Source organism: Strongylocentrotus purpuratus, unplaced genomic scaffold (genome assembly GCF_000002235.5).
Source record: "Strongylocentrotus purpuratus isolate Spur 01 unplaced genomic scaffold, Spur_5.0 spur5_scaffold_12, whole genome shotgun sequence".
NCBI lineage: Eukaryota > Metazoa > Echinodermata > Echinoidea > Camarodonta > Strongylocentrotidae > Strongylocentrotus > Strongylocentrotus purpuratus.
This window is the reverse complement of record NW_022145597.1, coordinates 13,348,854-13,364,313: the sequence shown is the minus strand read 5'-3', so window position 1 is coordinate 13,364,313 and position 15,460 is coordinate 13,348,854. Positions and strand designations below refer to the sequence as shown.

Here is a 15,460-nt window from a genome sequence, read left to right as displayed (position 1 = left end):
CATGAGTTGAAAGATTAACATTCTATTCAACGAGGCGTCAGCCGAGTTGAATAGAATTAACGTTAATCTTTCAACGAATGAAAATATTTGCACTATTAAACGAATGAAAAACATTCATTATTTGTTTTATACAACATCGAAGAAGACCTAATAGAACGTTAATCAACAAATTATGCTTTACTCCTTATAAAGATAAATTATAGTTCGAGTCAAGCCTTCTCAATTACATGCAGATTGCCTTCGCGTCAGATACACGCAGGGATACGCGCGCGCACATGCAGCAGAGAGATACGCAGTCTGCATATAACCAAAAATGCACGGCGCATATAACCAAAAATGCACGACCGTGCAATATACCATCTATTGAATATCATGTGACCAACAATCGTCCAATCAAATGACAAGGATCCACGTAGGTGTTGTATAATGCGGGCTATTAAACATGATATTGTCTAATCTATTGAAAAAATAATTTGAAAAATAGAAGATATTGACTGCAAAGAGTCAGACCCTACATGTAGTAGGTCCATGATGTTATTAAAGATGAAGTTGAGTTCTGGTCATGTGATTGCATTGTGAAAGAAACGATGTGGAACCGACCAGAAAAGGTTGATCATCTAGCATATAAGAATTTGTGTGTATTGCAAGGTTCTGGAATCATCAAAATGATAAGAAATTTGGCCAAGTCTTGGTAAAGTTACAAACACTTGCACAGAAAGATGTATGTGGGACTACACGAACACGTGGCGTAAAAAGCCGGCCCCCCCCCCCCCCGATTTTTACGATGTTACATGCATATTTAGAATATGAAGGCATTTGAAGAGCCATGCTTTTCAGGGAACATATCTTATCTGATGTTCCTCCACACTTGCATAATAAGAATGAGTAATGCTCACAAACTATTTTTCACCTCTTCCTAGAACTCAACCTTCTCTTTAAACTACTGTAATAGCACTTCACACAAAGTTAATGCTCTCTCGCTCCAGCAGACAAATACAAATACAAATTTATAAAAAGACATACCGGGTATATATTATATACATGTATACCCCCGGTATATTGAATATTACAAGCAAGTTTATGCCGCTTGCGATTACAAATCAAACATTAAGGAACACACTACACTTATTTGTTTAAAGTTCCTGGGGAAAAGAGTGATCTATATATGTAAATGCTCCATTTTTAATCAAACATATATATTAACAATTTACAACTTTTCTCTTCAAAATATTGAATTTCAATCTTTGATATTGGTTAAATCGCCATGAAGAGCATGAAACGAATGACTTTCCTCTTCACATCAAAGCAATTAACAAACAACGTTTTGAAGGAGCAAGAGGTTTTGAACTCCCAAGAAAAAATAAATTAGAAATCTAAAGAGGCAAGAGTTCTAGCAAAAATAGATTCCAAAATTTGCTGGAATATTATAATGAACATATTAAATCAGGAGTACACTCATTGAGTGGTTACATGAACAAATCCAGAAATTCTTCCATTTTATCACAACTGTCTTGCAGAACAATCAAGGGGGTACGTCTGAAACATAAACTAGAGCAAAGCGATTAAGTTTTATCCCGATGACGTGCTTCATTTCTTTTGTCCCAAAACAATCAATTACACAGCTATCAAACATTGATTCTTCAGTGCGGACGAACATTTACTTTCAAATTTTCTAAGAAAGTTTTGATGAATGCAGGTAGTTTAGCTACATGTATAATAGAAAATAAGTATCCAATTTCAAAAACCTGTCCATTACTTCATGTACATTGTATAATGATCTTTAGGCCAATGCACATTTTTACACACATATATTGTCCAAAAAACAATCAATTACACAGCTATCAAACATTGATTCTTCACTGCAGAGGGAAATTTACTTTCAAATTTTCTAAGAAGTTTTGATGAATGCAGGTAGTATAAAAGTATAGTTATTTATAATAGAAATTAAATATCCAATTTCAACAACCTTTCCATTTCTTCAGGTACTTTGTATATTGATCTTTTGGCCAATGAACATTTTTTACAGTATATAAAATATATAACACCTGGTGCTGTTTCCTTTTTATTTTTTATTTTCTTCTGGTCGGGTCAGGCTTGCTTTTAGATCAAATTACTGTGGTGTCATGCAATGTCGCCTTTAATTGTCTGATATAAGGGTAATAGGGTATACTTCCATATTATACTAGCTTGACTTGTGTGCTTCACAGATTTTCTTATGTTATATACGGTATGTTAGAAGAAATGTTTAGTACCTTTTTTTAATAGATGTGGAGCCGTAATTGATCATAAAATGAATCACAAATTGTAAAGCTTGCAAAGTTCCCAAGAGAGGCACGATAGCTCAGTCGTAGAGCAGTGGTCTTGTAATCCGGTGGCCCGGGTTCAAAACCAAGGCGATGCGCTATAGTGCCCTTTGGTAAGGCATTAATCCTCATGACCAGGTCTCTCAGAGAGGACCTTAAACCGTAGGTCCTCTGGCTGCTTACTAACAAGCATTTATGCTCTCTTAGCAGTCAGGTAAAATAACCACCACTACAGAATAACAGAACATAGAGAAATGAAAATGGAGCAGTGAAAAAGAAAAAAAAGGGGGCTTGGGGCGAATTAGCCCCCAAAATGCCCAAAAGAGCCCCCGAAAGTCACAGAAGAGCCCCCAAAATTTGGATAGAGTTCAATGCAAAACAAATTAAAGAGTGTTATTTTCATGCAAGCAAGCTTGAAAAGTAGCCCCCAAAATTTTTGAAGTATTTTTTCCCCTGAAAGTTATGACATTCACAGTCTGCTACACAGGCTAGCTAGCTTTGGGACTGATGCCCTCCACATCACGCGATGATCCAAGGCAACATCTTTCTTCCAAGGATGATGCTGATGGTACACGGCAGAGGGATGGTTAATGACCAGCGCTCAATGTCCCGCAGAGCATTGTAATTTTCCTCCTGGCAGGGTGGAGGGGTTGCTAGGGGGAGACGAAGGGTTGCTAGGGGTAGAAGGAGGATGATACAACAGCTAGGGAGGAGGGATGAGACGGATTAGTGCGGGTCTCAAAATCAGCAGTTGGCCTGGTGCTATTCAGTTCAGTTCAGATCAGTTTATTAAGTTTTCTCAAGCATATAAACAATATTATAATATATACAAAAATGGCAAATATACATACGTAAGAGAAAAAACGGAAACTACAAAAAAAGTAGTTCCCATTGACCATCCATAATCCAGACAGGAAAAAACTTTAAAGTCCTACCTTTCTCAAGTTTGTGTGGTTCACTGGAATTACCACTTCTAAATTTATTTTAATAGAGAAGCAATAACATCAACCTTGTACACTTCCAAATGAGTTTAATGCACAACCATCATAAATCTTTTCTTTGAAAAAAAGAATTACATTTGTTCATTGCTATAAACCCTGGTCGTAAACAAGCAATTCACATGCTGGTACGCGAAGTATAGGTTCTTGTTTTTTTTTACATTAGCAAGCTGACGTAACCAAAAGTTATAGACACCTGGCTTCCCGACCATCTTTCAATTCGGAGTCGGGATCTAGAAAAATACCCCTAAACGCGCACAGCAGGATTTTGAAAAACTACCCTTTTTCTTAAAGTTGACATTTTTTACCCCTTAACGTGGCACCACGCATACCGTGTCCAATAAAAAAACCAACCCCCTTATACACGTTTTCTTGGTCACGCATGCTTACACTACAGTATTTATATTTGACTGAGACCCCTGGGAAAAAAGGTCAAGGTGGAGTCCTGCAATAGATGCTTCATGTGTACTGTATACCTACCATTATTTGTTTCCTCCTGCAGTTTATGTGACAATGGCTTCATTGTATCACATCCCTCAAAAATAATGATTATTTAGCCCCTCCCATTGAGGAAGTAAATTTTAATATATACATTTGTAAATTTGTATTGTACATTACAATTGTAACCTGAGCAATTTCATTAGCTACATGTACATTGTATAGAATTGAATATATTTGTGAGCTGACTATACACTGACCTCTCTATTATTCCTCAGTTCTTGCATGGTGGACAGACTGATTGAGAATTATGAAAGGGGAGGGGGTGATGGCTGCTACTTTTATATACATTTCAGTAGATATTAAATTTGAATTCATTTGTGACCTGGCTATTATCATACCACTCTGATACCACTCTGATACCACTCTGATACCACTCTGATACCACTCTGATGCTGACCCTCTCAATCTACCAGTCCTTGGATGGTGAGGCGACTCAGGGTAATCATGAGGGAGGGGAGAAAGGGGAGGGGAGAAAGGGGTGAAGGGGAGAAGGGGTGAAGGGGGAAGGGAGAGAAGGGGGAGGGAGAGAAGGGGAGGGGGATGAGGGGAGAAGGGGGAGAAAGGGGAGGGGGAGAAAGGGGAGGGGAGAAGGGGGAGAAACGTGGAGGGGGAGAAAGGGGAGGGGGAGAAAGGGGAGGGGATAAAGGGGAGAGGGAGAAAGGGGAGGGGGAGAAAAGGGAGGGAGAGAAAGGGGAGGGGGGAAAAGGAGAGAAAGGGGAGGGGGGAAAAGGAGAGAAAGGGGAGGGGGAGAAAGGGGAGGGGGAGAAAGGGGAGGGGGAGAAAGGGGAGGGGGAGAAAGGGGAGGGGAGAAGGGGGAGAAACGTGGAGGGGGAGAAAGGGGAGGGGGAGAAAGGGGAGGGGGAGAAAGGGGAGGGGGAGAAAGGGGAGGGGGAGAAAGGGGAGGGGGAGAAAGGGGGGAGAAAGGGGGGAGAAAGGGGAGGGGGAGAAAGGGAGGGGAGAAAGGGGAGGGGAGAAGGGGGAGAAAGGGGAGGGAGAAGGGGGAGAAGGGGGATAAAGGGGGAGAAGGGGGTGAAAGGGGGGGTGAAAGGGGAGGGGGAGAAAGGGGAGGGGAGAAAGGGGAGGGGAAGAAAGGGGAGGGGGAGAAAGGGGAGGGGGAGAAAGGGGAGGGGGAGAAAGGGGAGGGAGAGAAGGGGAGGGAGAGAAGGGGGAGGGGGAGGGGAGAAAGGGAGGAGAGGGGGAGACGGGAGGGGAGGAGAGAAGGGGAAGGGGAAAAGGGAAGTAGGGGGAGAAGGGGGAGGGAGGAAGGGGAGGAAGGGGAGGAAGAGGGGAAGGGGAGAAGGGGGAGGGAGGAAGGGAAGAAGGGGGAGGGAGGAAGGGGAGAAGGGGGAGGGGAGAACGTTATGCATGCAGTGGAGTGAACCTCAACTATTACATTATAGACACATTTATAAATTCAAATACATAATTTGTGAACTGACTATAGCCGTACCGCTTCTCATATACCAAGACATTTACTTTGACCTCTCTATTCTTCATGCAGTCCTTGCACAGTAAGGTGACTGGGAGTGATGAGGAGGGAGGGGAGAAAGAGGGGGTAGGGGTGATTGCCCCAAGTTCATGGCAGGGGGAGAGACCTGGCGAAGACATTAGCGAGGGAAGAGACATGTCAAAATCGGAGCAGTTGTTTGAAGAAGATGCCCGTATTGAGTTATATAGGCGTTTGATTGGAGGGGTGATTGAGATTGACATCGCGGAAAGGTGATCAGAGCCCGAGATGTGGTCCCGATGCGATTGAACTCTGGCAAAAGGCTTTATTTTAAAGGTAGTGTCAAGTTGTATACAAAGTTACAAACTATTTTATAGAGTACTTTATAGAGCTTCTTGGTGAAAGCCTTATCATAACATAAATGCCATAATTTGTGAAATAGCGGGATCAATTATTTGAGATATTTCTTTAAAATTAATAGATGATAGAAAGAATCAGAACTTCTGAAGATAATCTGATACTAAAAATCTCTGTTCATCACACCAGACCAAATACAATGAGCCTGAGGGAACTTTGCATTCACATCAGAGAATTCCAGCAAAGCATATATACTCTATTATTGACAGAGAATAATTTATTGCTATTTTGCTTCAAAATCATGGTCTAGACTCTGAAATAATGATTCAGTAAATATGGGTTAATACTTAGATGGACCATGATTCTCAAACATGCGATTCAATACACAACATTTCTATGGCATTTTTTTTTTTTTTTTATAGGTTTTCAGAATTTTAGACTTGCAGAAATTGTCATAAAGCTATAAAACAATAAATTCTGGTAGTCTGAATGCAGAACAGGATAGGTTCTCATTAGGCCTGTCCTCATCAGCTCAAGATTGCCAAATATCCCGCTATTTCAACTATCCTGATCGCAAATTATTCAGTTAGTTAGCGTCTTCATCAGCCTGAAGTTGCAATTAGCGGGATATTTGGTCGGGATTATCATCCCAAGATATCTTGGGATAGTTTGCAAAATATCCCACTATTTGGCAAAATATCCTGGTATTTGTCCAGTGCGTCATCACCAGCCCGAAGACTCGCAAACGCTGAGCAAAATATCTCGAGCTAATTTCTCAAGGTCGAGTTTCAAGTTTCGAGGTCGAATCATGAGCTGATGGAGACACGATGTGTATTAAACTTCTGGATTATTTCCTAAATCAGAAATAGCGGGCTATTTGGCAATCTCGAGCTGATGTGGACACGCCTCTTCAGAACTGAAACTTTCACCCTACTCTTTCCTAGCCTCTCTCAAGAGAAGGATCTTCCCCCCTGGGCAAACAAAGATGACTCTTACCAGAACCACAATGTTTGCTTTCTTAATCCTTCAAGAGGTGTTTGTAGATGGTAAACACTTCTTAAGGGTGTCAAGATAAGACTGACAATAGATACTCATCACAACAAAATGAAACATCCTAATCTCATGTTGTTATCAGTATTATCACTGCAGTTTGGTTTCTTGTGAAGTATGATAATGCCTTCCTCAAATGTTTGTTGGTACATGAGATTTTGATGTAGTGAGCTTGCAAGTCAAAACTTGAGACAATTTTCGAGAGTTTGTTTAGCACTGACTAACATGTACATTGTATAAGTCCTTGTCAATCAAGTCATTTTCTTGTTATTTCTTTTTTGTTTTTACTGTAGGCATTGGGCATACAGTACATGTACATCATAGTGGTTCAGTTTTTTCCATTATTCTTTCAATTCGTCCTTGTTTTCACGAAGTGACCGCAGTGAAGAAAATCTTAACGCAAAGTGAATGCAATTTTTTTTCACTACCGTCACTTCGTGAAAACAGCGACGAATTGTAGCAGCAACTATAGAGAACTTCATAAAACAACAGAATATACAAATGCATTGTTTGTCATCCACTGTGTGGCATGCCAAAAAGTAAAAACAAATTGTTATAAATATTAACCCTTCAGTTTCCACTTTCGCTTTTTGAAGGAAAATTCATCCTTGATACAATGTATACCAGTGAAATAGTGCTTAAAAGCTTGAGACCATAATTGGTGATTCTATGCAATATCACATACACCATATTGTCTGTTGTGAGCCAGAAGGGCGTTAACACATATAATTGTATTTGTACACAGTGTTAATGCCCTTCTGGCTCCAAACAGACCAAATATGCCTTCCGTTCAATGAGTTCAATCCATCAAAAAATGAACAAAACTTGTTATGACCATTTACTAATGGTTGTCTGACTAACAGAATAATTAGTTTAATTGAAATACCTTTGAATGAAATAAATGGATCATAAAAAGATACTTTGTTCTGGACAAATAGCACAATATAATAATAATAATAATAATAATTAGATCAATTTATATAGGGCAGCTACTCTATGAACACTCAATCTACTGCGACGTGATGAATAACAAAAATCCTAACAATGTTACTTTGCAGACTCACAATGAAAAAAAACATCATCCTAATCTATTACATTGATCATACTTACAGTTTGATAATGAATGGATGATTGATGATGCTGAGTATAGCCTTCTCGTCCCTCACATGATCCTCTTGTTTGAGTTTAATTATATCCTCTATCGTTAGCACCTTTAAGGCCATGTAATCCTTCGTCTTCTTATCCCGGGTTAGGAGCACTCGCCCAAAAGTTCCCGTACCTGAACAAAAAAGAGAAGAAAACATTATTTTCCTCTCAAATGAGAAGAGCCTGATGGTACATTTATGAGTCCAGGGCCCCCGTTTCACAAAACTTGTCATCAGTGACATATAGTTTTTGTTATAAGCTAGTGAAATCCTTGCTTCTGATTGTTTATCAGCAGATTTGTCACTGATTTTTGTCATTTGTCATTGAAGAAGGCTTTGTGAAACGGGGGCCCCTGATCTCATGGCCTCCAAATTTTAACTGTAGACCCCAAACGTTACCCTTGACCCCAAATGTTACTTTTGACCCCAAACGTTACTCTAGACCTCAAATTTAAGCCCATGTAATCGTTTGTCTTCTTGTCCTGGTTTAGGGTCACTCTCCTAAAGGTTCCTGTACCTGAATTCTTCAAAAGAAAAGAAAATGTTAAAAAATAATGATCCAAAAAAATTCAAAGCGAGGAATCTGTAAAAAAAACACTTTAAAAGACAAACAAACAACGATTACCATATAACAGATAAACACTTATGGTGAATATGCCCCCCCCCCCCCCAAACACACACATACAACAATATTACTCTGGAGACTAGACACCAAAAATTGAAGGCCATGTAATATTTTGTCTATATTTTTTACTGTAAAGTTCTTGAAACGATATCTTTAACATAACAATTTGTTGTTATTGAAAAGAAGGTCTTTAGTATAAAAAAAAGCCTTGAACAATCAATGTCTGGAACTGAATAATCAATCTGAAATTCTGAATCTGAGGAGGAAATCAAATATTCAAGCTTGATTCTAGCTTTTGATAAAGAGGCAATTAAATTCTATTTCACCTCAATGAAGATTCACAAATGGTGTTTGCAGAGTATATTAATAGAAAATGGGGATAATCCAGGGAAAATAGGATTCTATCCACATTTTGAGCTTCACAGCACATTTTCAGTGCAACCTTTTAACAATGTTCAATGAACATTGCTCCTTATTATTCCAAAATTTAAAAATAGAATTTCATAAAAAAACACCTTTTCATGAAAAATCAAACTTTGATCTGGGTAGTGAATATGCAACCAAATGAAGCAGAAATCCAGCAAACATAGACATTCTATACAATTTTTGAGCTTCACAGCACATTTTGCAGTGCGACCTTTTAACAATGTTCAATGAACATTGCTCCTTATTATTTCAAAATTTAAAAATAGAATTTCATAAAAAACACCTTTTCATGAAAAATCAATCTTTGATCTGGGTAGTGAATTGAGACCCAAATAAAGCAGAAATCCAGCAAACATAGACATTCTATATAATTTTTGAGCTTCACAGCACATTTTGCAGTGCAACCTTTTAACAATGCTCCATGAACATTGTTCCTTATTACTTCCAAAATTTAAAAATAGATTTTTATAAAAAACACCTTTTCATGAAAAATCAAACTTTGATCTGGGTGTGAATAGGTAACCAATTGGAGCAGAATTCCTGCAAACATAGACGTAAAACAAACAAACGTTGGGCCCTTTCATCCCATATTTGAACAAATTTTCGTCACACGCAATCGAAAGACAGTAAAAAAAAAAAAAAAAAAAAGGATACATCTTTACTTCTCTAAAGTCATTTTGAAACATTTATATTTTCTTTTTTTTTTGGGGGGGGGGGGTGTTGTTAGTGGAAACAGGTTATTATTTGCATCACAAGCCAGCGAGTCGGACTTAATCTTCAAAACTATTTGAACAAAGTTAACATTATCAACAGACACTCAGTATTATGGAATAATTTTTTTTTCAGTTTTAAAGAGCCTTATGAATGAAGTGAACAATATGTAGGCCTACGAAACTAAACAGGTAACCTTGGATGTTTAGTTTCGTAGGCCTCAACCCTCCCACACATGACTCAACTAATCACAAATCACACATTAATGTGATTATACAATAGAACCTCCTGGCATTACAATACCATCAACGGGGAGGGTATGGGCACATGTCCACTCTGTGCCCCCCTTTTTTTTTTGCTTGTCAGAGATGTTGGACATCTGTGCCACCCCCCCCCCCCCCTCCTAATTAAAATTTAAAAAAATATATAAATACATAGTTGGAGAATCCTACAAAGAGTTTTCCCTTCCCATTCTAACTGTTACAAATTACAAACTCTTTATACATGTACTCAATCATCATGAAATATCTATATTCTATGATCGGAAATCTTCCAAATACAAAATACCAATAATATGCCAAAAATAGGTATAGCATAAAATGTAGTATGTGAATCCTTGCAATTGGACTTTTAATGTTGGGTTTAACCGATAGTTTCCGGCTCATTAGAATCTATTCAAAGTGCGAAAGGATTTGAGATCATGGGATTTTGTGAGTATATGCACAGTCTCTTACAGAGAAAGAGAGAAGGAGAATGAGAGAGAGAGAGAGTGTGGGATGCGCATGGAAGACTATGATAATTGGTTTAAAGGGATGGTCCAAGCTATTTGAAGCGGAAAGAAGTAAACAACAAATACAATTGTAAAGAATGGAAAAAGTTATTGCACAGAAAAAGAATGATCAATGATCTATTTATCTCTTAAGTCTTAATCAATATCTCCTATTATTTTGTTTTCTTCCTGATGTTTAAACTAGTGACTATATGACACATGTGAACTTTGTTTCTTGGTTTATTAAAATGCTGTGACAGGATATCAGGCATCCTTTAAGTAAGAGAGACTCCACAAGAATTTGGATTAAACAGGATTTTAGTAGCTATTATGTATACTTGACCACAAGGTCATTACATTTCACTGATTAGCACACTGTAGGCATGCCTACCAGAATGTTTGGTAAGCAGTATCACTGCTCAAACCCCAGCTATATATATATATAGTTAGTTGGATCTGGATGACATTTAAGAAAAGGTTCATCTTTTAAGGATGGGTATGGGAGGGCTGTTATTACTTCTTTCACTTTTCTTTTCACTTTTCTAACCTCCCTTTCCATCCAGCTATCTATCTATCTAGCTATATATATATCTTTCTATCTACAGTTGTATCTATCCATCTCTACATCAATTTGTCCTAGTTTTTTTCTAACTTTCTGATGTTTGTCTGGGGCATTTGCATTCTTCTCCTCCACCGCCCCAAACCGGTGTAGCTACCCAACAAAAAGAAATGGAAGGGCACATTATTTAACCACCCCAAGTCCCCAACTATTTGAAGGGGTCTTTAATCCCATCACCCCTCACAAAGAAAATCTCCCAAGACAGGTCCCAAACTCTGGTATCTAACCTTGGCACTTCCCCGAGCTCTCAAGCAGTGTACAAGACCCTATAGAAATCTGGGTCATGACATCGCTGTATGGCTTCTGCTGTGTGTAACCTGCTATTTTGAATAGCCTCAGCTGTAAGGCATGCCACTTCCAATTTAATGTCAGCAACCTCTTGGTCAATGATAATAATAGAAGTTAAGATATCAAGCATTTATTCCTCTCTTTCCTTAGAGAGAGAGAGAGAGAGAGGGGGAGGGAGGGGGTGTCCCCTCTGATAATTATTGGGGCAGCTTTCATGATAAATTTTGTTTTAAAAATGTTACCAATTACTTTGCTATGGCTTCTGTGATGGGTAACCTTTTATTTTTAATAGCCTGTAAGTTGTAACTTGTAAGCATGTCACATCTAATAATGTTAACCTCCTCTTGATCTTGGTCAATAATAGAAAATCAAAACTGAATTACAACAAATACAGTCAAACCTGTCTTTCATGGTCACCTCTCTATTATGGACATCTACCTCTAGAAGAGGTCAACTCTAATTGAGGGTCCTACCTCTAGAAAAAAGAACAAGTGTTATAGAACCTGTCTAGAAAGGCCACCTCTATTTTTGTAGAGTTGCCAACTGTTTTATAGAACCTGTCTAGAAAGGCCACCTGTATTTATATAGTTGCTAACTGGTTACCTTTTCCTTTTCCCTTGGGTCATCTTACTAGACAGGTTTAGCAATATCAAAAGTTATTTTAAAGGGGATGTTAACTTCCGGTATTATATTCAATAAAAGCAGCTCTCCATTGCCTCTATATATAGGCCTATGGTGTATGTACTGTTCTTGCACTCCAGGTACAGATTTTTTGGGGGGAATCTCCCCCCATCTACATGTACCAACCAAAATTAAAATGTTATTCTTACAATACCAGTACCTATACCAGTACTAAACAAATGAACAGTTAGGCAGAAGGGAATATGTCATTTTTGTGCGTGATTGATTGCACATTTAAACTAAAACAACTTTCCTAAATACTAATAAAAACTTACACATTTTTTTCAAACTTTCAGAGATCTGCTTCCATTATTTTCAACCTTTATTAAAATGATTAAAACAAACATGGTATAAAAGTAAACTTCCTGAAGTTTAGACAATTGGCCCTAGACTGATGTTTCTGATCCCTTTCTAAACTGGTCTATGATAATAGTCAGTTTGCACGCAATACTAATACCAGGGAGGTGTTGCTAATACCTACCGACAGTTTTGAGCAACTCCAGTTCTGACAGGTCAAACTTCCTGTGGTCATTGTTGTTCGAGGCAGCCGACGATGGGGGTGGTAAATCTTTCATTTTCCCACTCGTACCGTTCCTTTTCGACGTCTTCCCTTTGATACGGCTCGAAGCCATGTTTATTCCTTTATTTCCACAGGTATAAATCCAATATAACAGATCCTAAAAGGGTAAATTATGCTCAGCTGCGACACAAGAAGTTCAAAGCCAAAGTCCAGATTCTATTTGAACCTCATCGTGTTAAAAATGTTGTCCAGGAAAAAGGTTTCGATATCAAGTTCGATTGCAAACATCAGCAGATGTATATTTCTTACGTCTGCTCAAAAATTAGGCCCAAAGTTTGACAAACAAAGAGATCCATAACAATTTTCGAGTTAATGAACTTGTTTTGAAGAAACAGATCGGCTCACTTCCGTCAAATAAAGCTCATTTTGGCAAGATTCCATCCAAACACGAAAGTCGTCATTATTTTATTCGATGCCGAAACTATGTTCGCTGTATGCGTCATCGGATGGTTTCCCTCGCCTCTCTCCAGCTCTCACTGCACGTAAACTCCACGTCAATCCAAACTCACCGGCAACTCTTCCAAAAGATTCTTTTCGGCATGAAATTTTTGATTTACGGTGGTGCAACGTCAAAGTTCAATATAAATGCCAATCGGGTAGCTTCTGCATTCACAGGCAGGACATGTACTTGTTTACTCCTCGCATTCACATCGCTCCCTTACCATCCCAGCCCGGTCTAACGTCCCCCTCGGCATTTAGATGATGCACACACCGGTACCAGTACCAACGATGCTGTTTTGGAAGTTGGTATAGAGTTTTCAATAAATTTTGATACCGGATTCACCGCACGGTCATGGCAGAGCGCGCGCGCGTTTGCGAATGTAAAAATTATTGATCAGTGCGAAGCGCTCACGCGTGATGTACCGAGCTGAGCTATGCTATCGACACTTCGTAAATACCAGCTTTTCTTTTTGTGCTCCTGACCCATTCAGTGGCGCGACTGCTTTTCCAGCTAGTCTCTTCCCTCCCTTGTACATACATGTGTGACATCACGATCGTTTGAGGGGAAGACATTGTTTGGGCTACATTGATTTCTGGGTATATTGCCTTTCTCAGGTTCCCAGTAATGGATGAGTCAAGGTAATGCCTGGCAGGAGTTTGACCTTCTGGATCCGGGAGTGAAGAGAAGGAGAAAGGAGATTAGAGAGAAGCCATAGCGAAAGAGATTAGAGAGAGAGAGATAGAGAGAGAGAGAGAGAGAGAGAGAGAGAGAGAGAGAGAGAGAGAGAGAGAGAGAGAAAGTGAAAGATAGGGGAGGATAAAGGGATAGGAAGAGATAGGAGAGGAGAAAGGGGGAAGATTAATAGAGAGGGGTTAAGAGAGAGAGAGGGGGGATATAGGAGAGCGACGGATGGATTTGGGGTAGATTGTAAAGAGAAAAAAGGAGACAGTAACGACAGAGAGAGAGAGAGAGAGAGAGAGAGAGAGATAGGGGAGGAGAAAAGAAGAGAGAAGGTTAATCAGAGAAGGGGATGAAGAGGAAGGCGAGAGAGGGGGAGAGATATATAGGAGAGCGACAGAGGGATGATAGGGTAGATTGTGAAGACGGAAAAAAGGAGACAGTAAAGACAGACAGAGACAGAGAGAGAGAGAGAAAGAGAGAGAGACAGAAAGAGAGAGATAATAGGGAGAAAGAGAGAGAGGAGATGAGAGAGAGTAAGAAATAAACACAGAGTTTAGGGACTAGGGAGGGAGCTATATAGGGTAGATGGTGGAAATATTAGAAAGTTTGATAGAGAGAAAGAAAAGAGAGGAAGAGAGAGAGAGAGAGAGAGAGAGAGAGAGAGAGAGAGAGAAGAGTAGTGAGAGAGGGGGAGATGGGTGGAGGGAGCTGATATACAGAGGATGGTCCTCAAACCAAGAATTGCTCAAACAAAAATTCAAATAACTTGCAGCTTGGAAAGAGTATAGGTTCGCGTAAGCAGCTGTCAGGTTCAACATTTTCAAATTAATTTCAGGACTAATATTTCATAAATCGTTTTAGTTGAGAAATGAGTTTTAACCTGTCTGTGATTTTCAAACCTGTCATTTAAATATTCAAAACTGTCGATATTACATGTTAAGATTCCTGATGGACCTCCTTGAAGTCCTACCTTCTTGCTGAAACTTGTGAGGGAAAGAGGGAAGAATGATTTCGGGAACTCTGGAATGTGGTTTATTTTTATGAGAGAGAGAGAGAGAGAGAGAGAGAGAGAGAGAGAGAGAGAGAGAGAGAGAAGAAAGAAGGAAGAAAGAAAGGAAGAGAGAAGGGGAAGGGTTGAGGGCAAAGAAAGTGGACATAATCATGTGTGAGACAGGCTCTTAATTTCTTTTGTTATAATTTGGTTGGTTGCAGAATATGAGCAAAGAGCGCAAATTCTTCCGACAAAGCCGGCCGACTTTCTCCGAATGATTAAATACCATCGATTAGTACTGTTGCAAAGAAAAGATCTTAATTGGATCCTCCCCAACGCCCAGTTACAAAAAAAAAAATCTTGGCTTGCTTGTTTGCAGGTTGTTATTCTTTCGATTGACTCTTGTGAAAGAAATGACAAGAAGAATTCTCATCTAATTGATCACAATCTGAAAAGGAATGAAAGACACATAAAGGCTATAAAGGCGCTGAAAAGCTTTATTTTGAATTCATCGCATTTGACACATCTTTGATGATAACTCCATCACTTGGTATATCTCAATGTATAGAACTGTTATAATGTTTGTTTTGTGTCTGCATTTTCCCAAATATAATAACTGAATAACAAAGACCATGAAAACGTTAAGGTGTAATAACAATATACAAACAATAATAACTTAATGTCCAATTGTGATTTACACACATATTTATATCCAATTTATATAAATACCGAAACATTTGTATAATATAGTATTAGGAATTATTAGGAAGTATTATCCTAATAAGCTGTGGAAAAGCACAGGAGACCGCCATTATAAGCGACGCTTGACTAGAATGGCGGCCTCAA

The 15,460-nt window shown here is 39.0% G+C and overlaps 1 protein-coding gene across 1 annotated transcript in view; it reads right to left on the bottom strand.

Moving 5' to 3' along the window:
• LOC583938 (cAMP-dependent protein kinase catalytic subunit PRKX) overlaps positions 1 to 13,362 on the bottom strand; it is a 68,927-nt gene extending 55,565 nt beyond the window's left edge. Inside the window, exons 1-2 of the mRNA XM_011682744.2 lie at positions 12,402 to 13,362; positions 7,767 to 7,935 (exon numbers count right to left, since the gene is read on the bottom strand). Coding sequence (XP_011681046.1) covers positions 7,767 to 7,935; positions 12,402 to 12,552 — 320 coding nt within the window. The 5' untranslated portion in view covers positions 12,553 to 13,362. The remainder of the gene's footprint in view (positions 1 to 7,766; positions 7,936 to 12,401) is intronic.
• Positions 13,363 to 15,460: the final 2,098 nt, after the last annotated feature.